At 40.3% G+C, this 13,390-nt stretch overlaps 1 protein-coding gene across 9 annotated transcripts in view; it reads left to right on the forward strand.

The window, feature by feature from the left end:
* FGGY (FGGY carbohydrate kinase domain containing) overlaps positions 1-13,390 on the forward strand; it is a 483,924-nt gene that overhangs the window by 402,505 nt on the left and 68,029 nt on the right. For 6 of the 9 annotated variants that reach the window (XM_043461161.1, XM_043461164.1, XM_043461163.1 and 3 more), the window contains one exon: positions 1,589-1,690. The exons of the other annotated variants lie outside the window; for them this stretch is intronic. In XM_043461161.1, the coding sequence (XP_043317096.1) occupies positions 1,589-1,690 (102 nt within the window). The remainder of the gene's footprint in view (positions 1-1,588; positions 1,691-13,390) is intronic. 9 annotated transcript variants of the gene reach the window in all.

Raw genomic sequence — 13,390 nt, forward strand, 5'->3', positions numbered from 1 at the left:
TTTTTAGTTCTGTTTGGCTTTCTGTCACCATAAATACCAGTTTTACATTTTGCAAAGTAAAGTTGATTATCATGATCTTGTTTTCTGGAGGTTTGGAAGGACTGATATATTGATATAATGGATGTTCAGAAATATGAAACCATCTCATTTCTTGGCACATTCAATCTTAATTTGCTGAGTTTTTTCTTTTTTCTGGAATACAAGTAATAATTCGTGTTCATTGGGAAAAATAAAAAAATTCAGTTAAGCTGAAAAAAAAGTATGAAAACACTGATATTGCTATCCTAAAACAATCACTATATTAGATTCTGGTTTCTATCTTTTTAATCCTTTGGTCCATATTTTTAAATTACTTTATACTTTTCTTGATTGCAGAAATGTATTCATACAATGCATATTGTTTTATAACCTTTTCCCCCACCCCAAAATACATAGTAAGCGTCTTTATTTATCATTTTTGTAGGCTGTATAATTTTCTGCCCCATAGAAAATGCCATGACTTATTTTTTCCAGTCCTCTAGTTTTGAATATTTAGGTTGTCTCTGTTGTTTTAAGGAACATTGCAACTAATAACATCTCTGTAGCTAAAATTTGCCCACACCCTAAGTTATTTCCAGAAACTAAATTATGGAAAGTATAGTTGTTTGGTCAAAGAGTTTGCCCAAGCTTTAGGATTTTGATACATATTAGCACCTTATACTCCCACCAATAGTGGGTGAAATTTCAGGGCTCACATTTCTTGTGTGTAAGGAGTCTTTTGCTGTGAATTTTAGTTTCATTTGGTTTTCAATCCCAGGCCTCTTAAAATCCTGTTCATTTCACACATGGTCCTGATACTGTCATCTCTCTAGTAGCCTTTTGCCCTTTGCTGCTTAAGCATGTGCTTCAAGAGCTATGAGATTCTGGTTTCTTATTAAGTGGATTCAGGTCTCTGATTGGATTTTTGATGTCCTATCCCACATGGGAGTGCCTCATAGAAAATCAACAGAAAATCCTAGAATGGTAATTAATTTAAAGAAGGATTAAATTAAGAATGTGATATTGCCCTTAACATTCTTTATACTTACTGCCATGCCTGGTTAACAGTACATTCTTATCTTGTTTAAAAATTGCTCCTGCTCGGAAAAAAAAAAAAACAAAACAAATTCAGGTCCTGATTAATTACATATCTCCAGTTTGCAAAGTGACATCATGGATATAAAAAATAAGAAATTAGGGACTTCCCCAGTGGTTAAGATTCTGTGCTTCCACTGCAGGGGGACATTGGTTCGATCCCTGGTTGGGGAACTAAGATCCCCTACTGAGTAAAAAATCGATAACTAATGAAGACTTACTGTGTAGCACGAGGACCTCTCCTCAATGCTCTGTGGTGACCTAAATGGGAAGGAAATCTAAAAATGAGAACGTATATGTATACATATAACTGATTCACTTTGCTGTACAGCAGAAACTTTAACACAACATTATAAAGTAACTATACTCCAATAAAAATAAATAAATATTAAAAAGTAGCTCAAACTTAGAATTCTATCTTTAAGAGATTATTTCAACATACAAGATATATGACATTTGACTCTCCCGTTCATAGGGTGATCCTAGATCAAGGCCTGTTACTTTCCATCCTATGTCAGTCAAAGAATCTCCGGTTTGTCATTCACAGAATCTCTGCAGCAACCAGTGGATGTTAACAGTGAGGTCATATAACCTTGTTCTTTTTGTTCCCTCAAACCGTGCTTTTTATATCTGTTGCCTGGAAAAAGCAGAGATTACAATGTGGCAGCTCAGCTGCTCTTCTACAGTGTGGAATGGATAATAGAATATATCCGCATCCATGTTTATCATTGCTACTTTGTTGATTATGACTTGTAGAAATAAAAAGAAGAAACATACCCTCTTTGGTTTGGAAGTTTTCTACTTCTTTTGTTTGGAGAAGACTTCATACCATGTTCCCAGTAGTGTTTTATCTTTTTGTATTTAATCATAACCTGTCCATTTACTTTTTATAGAGATAGATATAAAAAAGCACTTAACTAATTAAGAACTTTAGTTAAAAGACACTTTTTATAGTATTGTTATTAACACAGAGGTTTAGGCTAACAAGCATTTTTTTCAAATATCTTCCTCCTCCTGCAGTTTTTACTCAGGAACTTAAGAATTGGACTATTATAAAAGCAAACAGTAGCCAAATATCTACTGAGTCCTTTAGTTGCTTAGAAGGATTTCAGGACTGTAATTCTAAAATAAAGTTTACCTACTTCTCTTTAACTTAATTTTGTTCAAGACAACATTTTATACTGGTACAAATCTGAAAAAATATGTTAGATTATTTTGTAGAAGTGAATGTCTATACATACTTAATTCCTCATTCTAATTATTATTTATGCTTTTATTTTTTATGGTGAATTTCCTTGTTGGGATAAATTAGAAATGAATAACTTGGGCTTTCTTCTCTTTACTCTAGGATGTTAGGAATAGAAGATCTGTGCAATATAAATTTAATATTCAACACAGTAAATTAAGCTATAGAAGCAAATAAAACATGAGGGAAGATAAGACCTTTAGTTAAATCAGGAATTGTCTGTAACTGGGGAAAAGTTCTTAAAAATGCCTACACATGCACACACATAAACGAACACATATAGATATAGATACCACTGGACAAAGTTAGATTCAGAGCCATGGAATATTTAGAGGTCTTGCTGAAACCTATGAAAAGACTTCTGATTCCATCATTGAGGCAAATGATCAAGACCTTTGCAAGAGAAAAATATCGTTATTACCGTTACTTATTGGAAATGTTTGATACTTTGCAGTGAGCCATAAAGTGCTATGAGTACAGAAACTTGGATGTCATCTCTCTAATCATATACATTTCAAAGAAATTTGAACATCTAAAAATTTGGTACCATGTTAAAAGTTATGCATAAGGAAATTTCCTATACTATTATCATCATAAATTTTACAAATGAAGAAACAGGGTAGGAAGGTTTAAGTGACTTACCAAAGTCAAATGCTAGAAATGGCGGGGGCCAGAATCCAAGGCCTAGGCTAGAATTCCAAAGCTGAAGATTGTTCAACTCAGTCATACTTGGAAGTGGACTCCTGTGAGGCTGAGTGTGATTACCATTATTTTTTAAAATTTTTTTAAAATTTATTTTATTGAAGAATAGCTGATTTACAGTATTGTGTTCATTTCTGCTGTGCAACAAAATAATTCAGTTATACTTATATATGCCCTCTTTTTCATATTCTTTTCCATTATGGTTTATCACAGGATATTGAATATCGTTCCCTCTGCTATCCAGGACCTTGTTGTTTTTGCATCCTGTGTAGTTTGCATCTGCTAATCCCAAACTCCCAATCCACCCCTGCCTCACTCCCTCTCCCCCTTGGCAACCACAAATAAGTTCTCTATATCTGTGAGTCTGCTTCTCTGCAGTTCAGTTCAGTCGCTTAGTCGTATCCGACCCTTTGCCACCCCATGAACCACAGCATGCCAGGCCTCCCTGTCCATCACCAACTCCCAGAGTCCACCCAAACCCATGTCCATTGTGTCAGTGATGCCATCTAACCATCTCATCCTCTGTCGTCCCCATCTCCTCCTGTCGTCAATCTTTCCCAGCATCAGGGTTTTTCAAATGAGTCAGCTCTCCACATCAGGTGGCCAAAGTATTGGAGTTTCAGCTTCAACATCAGTCCCTCCAATGAACACCAGGACTGATCTCCTTTAGGCCATCCTGGTTGGATCTGGTTGGATCTCCTTGCAGTCCAAGGGACTCTCAGGAGTCTTCTCCAACACCACAGTTCAAAAACATCAATTCTTCGACACTCAGCTTTCTTCACAGTCCAACTCTCACATCCATACATGACCCCTGGAAAAACCATAGCCTTGACTAGACAGACCTTTGTTGGCAAAGTCATGTCTCTGCTTTTTAATATGCTGTCTAGGTTGGTCATAATTTTCCTTCCAAGGAGTAAGCATCTTTTAATTTCATAGCGGCAGTCACCATCTGCAGTGATTTTGGAGCCCAGAAAAATAAAGTCAGCCACTGTTTCCACTGTTTCCCCATCTATTTGCCGTGATGTAATGGGACTGGATGCCATGATCTTAGTTTTCTGAATGTTGAGCTTTAAGACAACTTTTTCACTCTCCTCTTTCATTTTCATCAAGAGGCTCCTTAGTTCTTCTTCACTTTCTGCCATAAGAGTGGTGTCATCTGCATATCTGAGGTTGTTGATATTTCTCCTGGCAATCTTGATTCCAGCTTGTGCTTCATAAAGCCCAGCATTTCTCAAGATGTACTCTGCATATAAGTTAAATAAGCAGGGTGACAATATACAGCCTTGACGTACTCCTTTTCCTATTTGGAACCAGTCTGTTGTTCCATGTCCAGTTCTAACTGTTGCTTCCTGACCTGCATACAGGTTTCTCAAGAGGCAGGTCAGGTGGTCTGGTATTCCCATCTCTTTCAGAATTTTCCAATTCTTCTGCTTCTAGTTGTCTGCTTCTCTAGACAACTAGAATTTGAATATACATTAAAATGTCACTGTGTTAGTCAAGGTCTCCACAGAAGATACCCTCAAATTAGGACAGTTGTAGGGAGTTTAGTAGAGGGACTGTTTACAGACTGTGGACTGGCTCTGGAGAAATCACAAGTGAAGATGTAGTATACTGGAATCTGTAAGAGCTGGACCTTAAGAGGTGAAGGAGGAACACAGTTCCTAGAACCTCTGAACTCCAGAAGAGAGGACTATATGGAGGCTACCAAGTCAGCTGTCTTGCCAGTGACCCTGGAAGTGACGAGCTGGATTATTGACCCCTTTCTTTTCCCTCTCACTGATTGACTGTCAGGTTTCCATTGGGTGGAGTCAAAGTCAGAGGTCAAAGAAGCTCGTTGATATGGTTCAGAGACATGAGCCTGGATCAGCCCAGAGGAGAGTGGGAGAGAGTGTTCAGGAGCATGTAACCACCATCCTCCGCCGTCATCCAGATTGGGCTGGGCAGGTCTGTCTGCGGACCAGAGGCCAGTCTGTGAATGGTTTGTTACAGATCTGCACTTGCATCAGAATGTAACTCCATTATGACATTGTGTTCACAGCACCGCGTTCTCGATGAAAGAATCAGTGTGTTTGTTTACTTTCTGGCGCAACTCTTTTTGTCATCATGTCATGGACAGCCCCTTTGAGTAGCACTGATCAGATCTGCCAGCTCTACAGATGACAGACAGCCTAGCATGCTCAAACAGAACCCCCTTATGTCTGCCTTTATTTTCCTCCCTTACCTTCCACTACAGATAGGAAAACTGTGCCTCTTCTGAGATGGGCTGGGCAGTGTGCTAAGGTACTGGAGATGACCTTTACTTCTTGAAAACAGGTTATTCACCTCACCATTACAGATAGGAAACTGAGGCTCGGAAAGTTTAAATACATCATCTCACAAGTAGCAGAGGTGGTGATCAAATCCAGAGCTGACTCCAAAACCCATGCTCTTCCTATGGGCTGCCCTAGGGCCATGCTTAAAATGATCTGACGTTAATACTTAGGAAACAATGCCGAGTTCTGGGGGGATTGCCTTGTTTGGAGGCCCAGAACTGTGTTCTGGTGTTGGTAACAACCAAGTCATGGTTTCTGGGAATAGACACACCCCAACTCCCAAAAAATAGAACCATTTATGGATCCCATGTCACTCAGCTTTATAAGGCCTTTCCCAGCCCAGCCAACCAGATCAGAAGGTGAAGTCAGTTTGTTTCTAAGGACCTCTTGTCTGTTTCTATCTCTTTTTTAATCTGGGAGGTTGGAAAGAAGATGAGAAAGAATTCATGAGAGGGATACATTTCCTTAGAAATGTTATTAATTGGCTGGGCAAAACAAGAGAAGGAAATAAAATAGCTGCTCCTTACTAAGTAAAGGCATCTCATTCCCTTATCTCATTAAAAATTAAAAGCACTCTTGGTTTAAGTAGGGCAAATTAGTAATTAAGTGCAATATAATCAACTTGTGTAAACATAATATTGAAGGGGAGGCCAAATTAATCACTCTTCTGGCTTGTTTTTGCCTACATTAATGCACCTTTTACTTGGGTCCTTCCTGTGATGTCAGGATGCATTTTCTGCTCTCCCTCTGCTGCTGGAGATAGGGTGGGCTGTGATAGCTGGGCTGACAGATAACAGTGGGCTGGATCTGGAAAAGGCATGTGTCTGGGCCTGTTTCAACTAGGTGTTGAGGCTCCCTTTAACAGGTGGGGCAGGCCAAAGAGACTGACCCAAAATGATCATCCCTTGGATGCAATGGATGCAGCTACTTGCACTCATCTTGGCAGTTTTGCTTTGGGAAGAAAATAATTTTTCATACTCCTCTTCCATAAAGGATTTGAGCAAGCTTATAATAAAGGGCTAGGCAGAATAAAACTAAGCAAAATAAAACACAAGTTAGAAGCTATGTAGAAAGAGAATACCCCAACTACTTAGACTCAAATATATATGCCTTCAGGTGCCAACTAGTCTGTATAAGCATGGGACAATACTGGCAAAGGCCAAGATGATTTCTTCTGAAGGTTGGAGAATGTATACTCTGCCTAAGGACATTGACATTCAGGTTGTTTTAACCCTGCTTTGGTGAGTGCCAGACCAAGCAGATTTATGGGGCAGATTTGGCCTGTGGGTCTCTGACCCTGAAATAAGGGGATTACTTGGAGCTTCCCAGCAGCCAACACAGAACTGGGAAATAGCTCAAGTCAGATAGTGTCCACAGAGTCAAGGAAGTATACACCCATTCTCCAAAAGAGACTATGTCTTCCCTGCTACCAAATTCTAAAGTTTCCATTTCTTTAAAAACAAAATGAGAAATCCTTCTATGAAACTTTACAGAAGCAGCAGAAGAATTCATCCTATACTATGTTGTTAAGGGTCCAGAGCAGAACATTGAAACTTGACTTGAACTTAAGAATTGCCCAGGTTTATAACTGTGTGGAGCTGTCGCTTGACCCAAGGGTAGAACTGAGAATACCCAGCATGGTAGATGGATGGCGTGTCCCTTACCACTCTTCCCCGAATATTCCTTCCCTCAGCCAGCTTCACAAACAAAGCTGTGTCACTGACCTAGGAGTGTCTTAGAAGACCTCAGTACTGAAGTTTTTACCAGCCTGGCATCAGGGACGTGCTAAAATGAAGCACCCATCAATCGAGAAGGGCAACAGATGTTGAAGCCTATCAGATGTCAGTAAACAGCAAGCCTACAGAGGCCAGTGAACTTGGCATCCTCCTAGCAAAAATACACTGTTGCCTTCAAGAGGGAACACCATGAACTTTTATAAACTGCATTAGGTGATATATTTTTTCTTAATCTCAATTTTTTTTCTAAGGGCAGATTTAATGTTCACAGAGTGTTCTAGGCTTTCAGCCCTAGAAGTGTAGGTCTTCAAAATATCCTCCCAGTAATTATGAGACGTTTCGTGTTTAGCTTATCTAGTACCCTCCCTTTTACTGTTAGAAGTATGATTCATATTATAAGCAATAAATAGGACCATAGTTAAGAGCACAGACTCAGATGTCACAGAAGTCTGGGCCCCAGTCCTGAGTTCAGATGCTAAAGCTGTACATTAGGTCAGTCCTTTTACCTCTCCTCTCTAAACTGGTGTTCTCACGGTACAAATGAGACTGTTAAGAGTGCCTGCCTCATAAGAGTGCCATGAAGATTAAATGAGATAATATGTAGAAAGTATTTAGCACAGTTCCTGGTAGGAATAAACTTTCAGTGAGAATTCTACAAAGTTAGAGAAATATTTATGATACCTCTCCTTGTTAGCTGACTGTAAATTACACGTTGTTATAGCAGTTTTGGTACATTATTAAAGGACGGCTGGGCCACTCATTTGCCTGTTTGCTCCCAGGTAGCTTTTTACTACCTGTGCGTTACATTTCCTGGACTCTCTTGGAACTGGCCATTAAGTAGTATTTAGCACTGATTTTGGTTTAGTTTTAGTCTTTGGTTAATGGGAGATACTGATGGAGATTGGTATGCAGGAAACGGAGAAGTCAGGTCATTGCTCTCTTTCACTTCAGCAGCAGCAGCTGCATCTCCTGTGTGATTCCAGCTTCCAGCCTCTTCCCCTGCAGGTCCAGTGCTAAGCACTCAGCCTTCAGACTTCAGACTTCATTGGTTTCAGCTCCAGCCTGACATCCCCAGCCCCTATCTCTGGTCACACTGCTGCCTCCCATCAGCTCTTGATCCCTGAGAGGAGTAGCAGCTTTTTGTCATCCCTGATCTCTGAGTTCCTTTGGCATCATCAGTTTGGCTTCTTAGTTTCTTCTGTCGTCAGTGAAAACAATTTCTTGCACTCAGTTCTTTCTGTTAAATGACCTAGAGTGGCTTCACGTCTCCTGACTGGACTGTAATGATACAATGGCTTTTAAATATTAAAAGAGAAGTCACTCCTTATGGTGAATCCACTTCCCCTTCTCTCTGCCTGTTGGAATGGGCTAGGCCAGTGGGAGGAAGGGTGGCTGGTTCTCATGAAGAACAGTTCACTTTGATGAAGTAACACCAAAAGACAAGAGATTAACCTTAGCAACTCTGGTGAATACCCAGCTCTGAATAATCGAACTCTGAGTCAGGCATTGAGGACAGTGGCTGTGCATAGCTTACGACTTCCATCAGGAGACATGGCTGGATTACAGGTCAGAACCAGGCCCAGTTCAAGGGAGTGTCTAGTCAAAAAGAATAGAAACTCCTATTTCTTGAACCAGAACTCTGGACCATTCTAAATGAGTCATTATATTACATGTGTGATTATTCTCATCACTCAAATGAGGAAAAAGAGACTCAGAATGGACAAGCAATTTGCCCAGCATCCCGTAGCTGTTAAGTAATAGCGTTAGTTTAAGTCTGTATGTCTCGGAGCTTGTGTTTATTGAGACATATCTTTCACTCAAGGTTTTCCAAACTTTCTTCCTATTTCAAAGCAAATTATAAGAAAGCTACTTGCAAAACTCATATTTCTCTGGTCTTCTTGTAGACATTCCCTTGCAGAATCAATAGTTAGCCTTTTCTCCCCTAATTCTCACAGTAGATTTATGTGCAAATTTTCTTGCCTTCAGTTTTACAAATGAGAAAACAGAAAGTGAAAAGAACTTACCCAAGGTCACACTAGGTGTTAATATTCAAGCTGAAATTTGAATACAGGTTTTCCTGTCCCCAAGCAAACACTGTTTCTACTGGTGACGTCAAAGCACTGGATTATGTGATAGAAGGCCAAATGTTTTACAGTTTTAAAAAAGAGGAAAAACAAGGCCAGGTTCCCCACCTTCAAGGAGTTGACAGGCTAGAAAAATAAAAATGAAGCAACCTGAAACCAGAGAGTGCTGTTACATAATCTACTCTCTGGTAATAGCTACAGCAGGAAAGAGAAGTGTGGCTTTGTATAAGAAGTCAGGCTTGAAATGGAAATGGTAACTTAGGAGGAGCAGGGAAGCAGTAGGAAGTGGACTTTTCAGATAGAGATGCTAGTGAAAGGAAAGGAACAACACAGACAGAAGAGATATCAACTCAGCTCCTAGGAAAGCATCCCAGTTCATGAGGAACAAAAGAGAAAGCTCAATACATAAGGACCACACTTGACTGGGAATGGGAGTCATCAACTATGAACAAATTATTAGGAATTTGATCAGGAGTCTTGGGGGCATCCTTTGCCCAACATCCCGTGACTCTATCCGTTGTTTTTGTTTTTGTTTTAATGTTTCAGGCTAATAGTCTTTTTTTTTTTAAATCAACAACATCAAGTGCTTCTTAGATGATAATACTGCTTCCCGCTTTAAAAAAAAAAAAAAAAGGCTGTAAACTAATTCAACCTGAGAGTAACAACAAAGATTTATTATTTATCTCTAACAGTTTTGAAGTCTTTAAATGCCCCTGGAAAATTTTCCTATTTCACAAGAGAACATTTGTGTATAGAGTGTTGTAGCATATCATGTTTGAGAATTTCAGGATGAAGGTACCTTCTGAGACAAGGCCACTGAGATAATGGGAAGCAAGCAACCCACCTCATCCCACCTCAAATCCTACCCCTTCCCCTCCCCACCTCAACTGACACCTTGGCCAGAGGAGCCTGTATGTTGGATGGAGTCGATCAGACTGAAATTCCTACGAAGTTGGCCATGTCAGTTGCACCTGTCAGCATCTCTGATGAGGAGGGATCCTGAGAGACCAGACTGGTTTAGGTAATTGGATTATAGTGGTTATCTTCATCTTAGTAAGCTGATTAACCACTACAAACAGACATTTACAGAGGAAAAATTTATAGACAGCCCTAAAGTGGTGATTCAAACAAGTGCTTAGACTACTGAGGAGCAGCAGGCATTGTGAGTCCAGCATGTTGTGACGTGGTAGGGAACTGGGAACCTGCTCTTTAAGGGGCTCCTAAAAGGATAACAGAGGGTGTTCATGTGATTTCACCAGTCATTGTGCATGTGACTTTGTGGATTAAATCACTTAATCCTCACAACAATTCCATTCAATTCTGATATTCCTAGTGCTTTGCAGATAAAGAGGTCTTTGCAGATAAGGAGGTCAAATCACAGAGAAATTAAGTACTTTCCCAAGGTCACAAAGCTGATAAGATATACTTGGGTGATGTTCTGACCCTGTAGTCTGTCCACTGAAATAATACTGGAACGCATCTGTAAAATTGCCTTAGGACATTTCCTCGGTCAGGCCCACCTCTACACTCCCCACCCAGGCCTGTGTTTATCTCTAGTATTGCCCTTAGGTATTCCAGTGTCTGCTTACCCCACTTGGGTATGGGCTTCCAGGGAAGGCTCCCAGAAGCCCTCATCCTTAACCAGTAGCGGGTGCTGCATACACATGTGTGGTACCAAAGAGGAGGTGAAGTTGACAGAGAATGTATAGTCTCCCTTGATCTGGCTGAGCAGCCACTTAAAGAAGAAGTGATGCTGTGGATAGGTGTGGATTGAAAATCCTTAGCAGGTAAAATCTGATGCAAGACCACTTAGTTCTTAGCTCTGTCTTTGAAAACAGCTTTCCCCATTCTCATGGGCATTCACTCCAGACTGTTCCTTGTGATTCCCAGGTACTCTCTTTTTTCCAAAAATAAAGTCCCCATCCTCAAAGTCGGTTTGGTTACTAAACAACTCAATATATAACCTGGGACAAGAGGTCTACTACTTTGGGCCTCAGATTCCTCGTCTTTATGCTGAAAAAATTAGGTCCTGATTTTCAAACATTTCTATGTGAAATACATAGAAGCTGAGCCATGTCTCCTGTTCACCAAGGGTCCCAACTGAACATAAGAAGCATGACGCTCAATTGTTTCAGAGGCAATAACCCAAAATATATTAAGGTAATCAACACAAATACTTAATAGTACAGTAATTAAAATGACTTCAGAATGGAAGATCCAGGCCACTGAAAAAAATGGGTTCACGGGCTCCCAGCGAGACCCCTGTGCCTGCTTCTCTGTGCTCCTGGAGGAAGAGGGTGCGTGGCTTGACTGTGTACAGTGGGTTGGGGAAGCTAAAGCCTCTGGGCCCATCCTCCTTGACTGAAGACAGACTATGTGCTGTGGCACTGGTGAATTAGAAATTCTAGCCAGTGACTCTTAGAGGTTGATCTTCTGTCTGGGGATCTGACCTCTTGCTTCACCAGCCAAGGGGATCAGACTGTCCTGGGAGGAGCCATGAGCTAACCCTCTGAAAAGCCTTTCCTTTCTTTCTCTTTCTTTCTTTTTTTAACTGTATGTTTCAAGGGGAATTTCTGACTGGGGCTTAACACCATCAGTTTGAATCCCTCTTGGCATTTAGAGCTTTGAGAGATCCACACCACCCTCTTCATTGGTGTTTTGTGCTAGAAGATTACTAGAGATTTAATTCCATTTATGTCACTGGGTTTATTTAATGAATGCCCCATTCCCCTTTTTTTTTTTTTGGTCAATTTTCACTGATTCCTTATGTGAATGCCTCAAGGGTAAGAATCTAGTTTTAGTTATTTAGTTATTTCCAAATCTCCAGTCCCTAACACAGAGACTGACGTGGACTGCTTGGTAAATATTTATATTTCATTCAACAAATACAACCCGCCCCAGGTACAGCAATGTGTAAAATAACCATTGTACCAGGTTTCATCCCATTTACAGTGGCGTGTAAGAGACCTTTAAAAAATAAATCCAAATAAATATATAGTATATCTTGGATTAAGGGCTCTAAAGAGAAAAGAACAGTTTCATTGGAAGGACAAATTTGAATGATTGATGAACGAAAGGAAAATGACCCCAACTGCCAACTCAAAATCTGTCTCGTCTCATCTCTTTGTAAATAATTATCATTGGTATTATTTTAGCTATGACAACTGCTGCCATTTCTTGAGTATCCACCACATTCCCAGCTCTGTGCTAGTACCTTCCTATTTAATGCATCAAATTCTCAAAAGAACCTTGCTCCCTCCACACCCCTTATTCCAGATGAAAAAGGAAGGCCCAGGGAAGGTAATTAACTTGTTCATGATCAGAGTCAGTCAATGTCTGGGACGAATGCAAGTTGGTCTGACAGAGATTCTGCAAAAGGGAAAAAATTCCAAAGGTTATCATCAGGGATCCAACAGGGAGTTGCTGACTGAGGAACACTATATCCTACCTTGTTGCAAATGATCAATTATGTTAGGGGAGAGGAAGGAAAAAAAAGAGAAAAATCTATGTTCAAGAGTGAGAGGGAAAGGAAGATAATATTCTTGAATTGGTCATCTTATCAGGCTAGCAATAATAAGCCATCACCATGGGAACAGAAACTCTAATTAATGACAGATGTTGAGTCACTTTATAAACCACACCATCTGAATGCCGAGCTGGTGCTGTAACCCTGTCTCCCCTGCCGCTGCTAGGAGCATGCTATGGTCTTGTTGGAGAGACCCATCTTTCATGGGTGGAACAAACTCTGGACTTGGCATCAGAAGACTTGCATCTGAGCCTCAAATCTGCCCTTTCTGAGTTCTTTTGCCTTGAACAATAAGCTCACCAAAAGTGAGCTGGTGGCTATCATTAATTTTGTCACTATTATTGCTACCACTAGTAGTAGCTTTCTAAGACTCTAGATCTACAAAATGCAATGTAATATCATCTCATCAGCTACTACACTGACAGCACATGTCCGGCATAGACAGTGTGCTGTGTTATTTAACCATGGAGATGCTGATGCTGGAGAAGAAAAGAAGGAAAGAGAAAGAGGAAGAAAAGCAGTTGCAGGGATGTGCAATGATGTACGTGCGTAGAACTGTGAAAGCTCTGAGGTGTGATACACATGAGGGCATTCTACTCATTGTCAAAATATTTTTGGTCAGTTCCTGGGCTAGCAGCCCATTCCTGTGTTGAGTTTTGTCAAAGGTTCTA

This window comes from Cervus canadensis, chromosome 2 (genome assembly GCF_019320065.1).
Source record: "Cervus canadensis isolate Bull #8, Minnesota chromosome 2, ASM1932006v1, whole genome shotgun sequence".
NCBI classification, from domain to species: domain Eukaryota; kingdom Metazoa; phylum Chordata; class Mammalia; order Artiodactyla; family Cervidae; genus Cervus; species Cervus canadensis.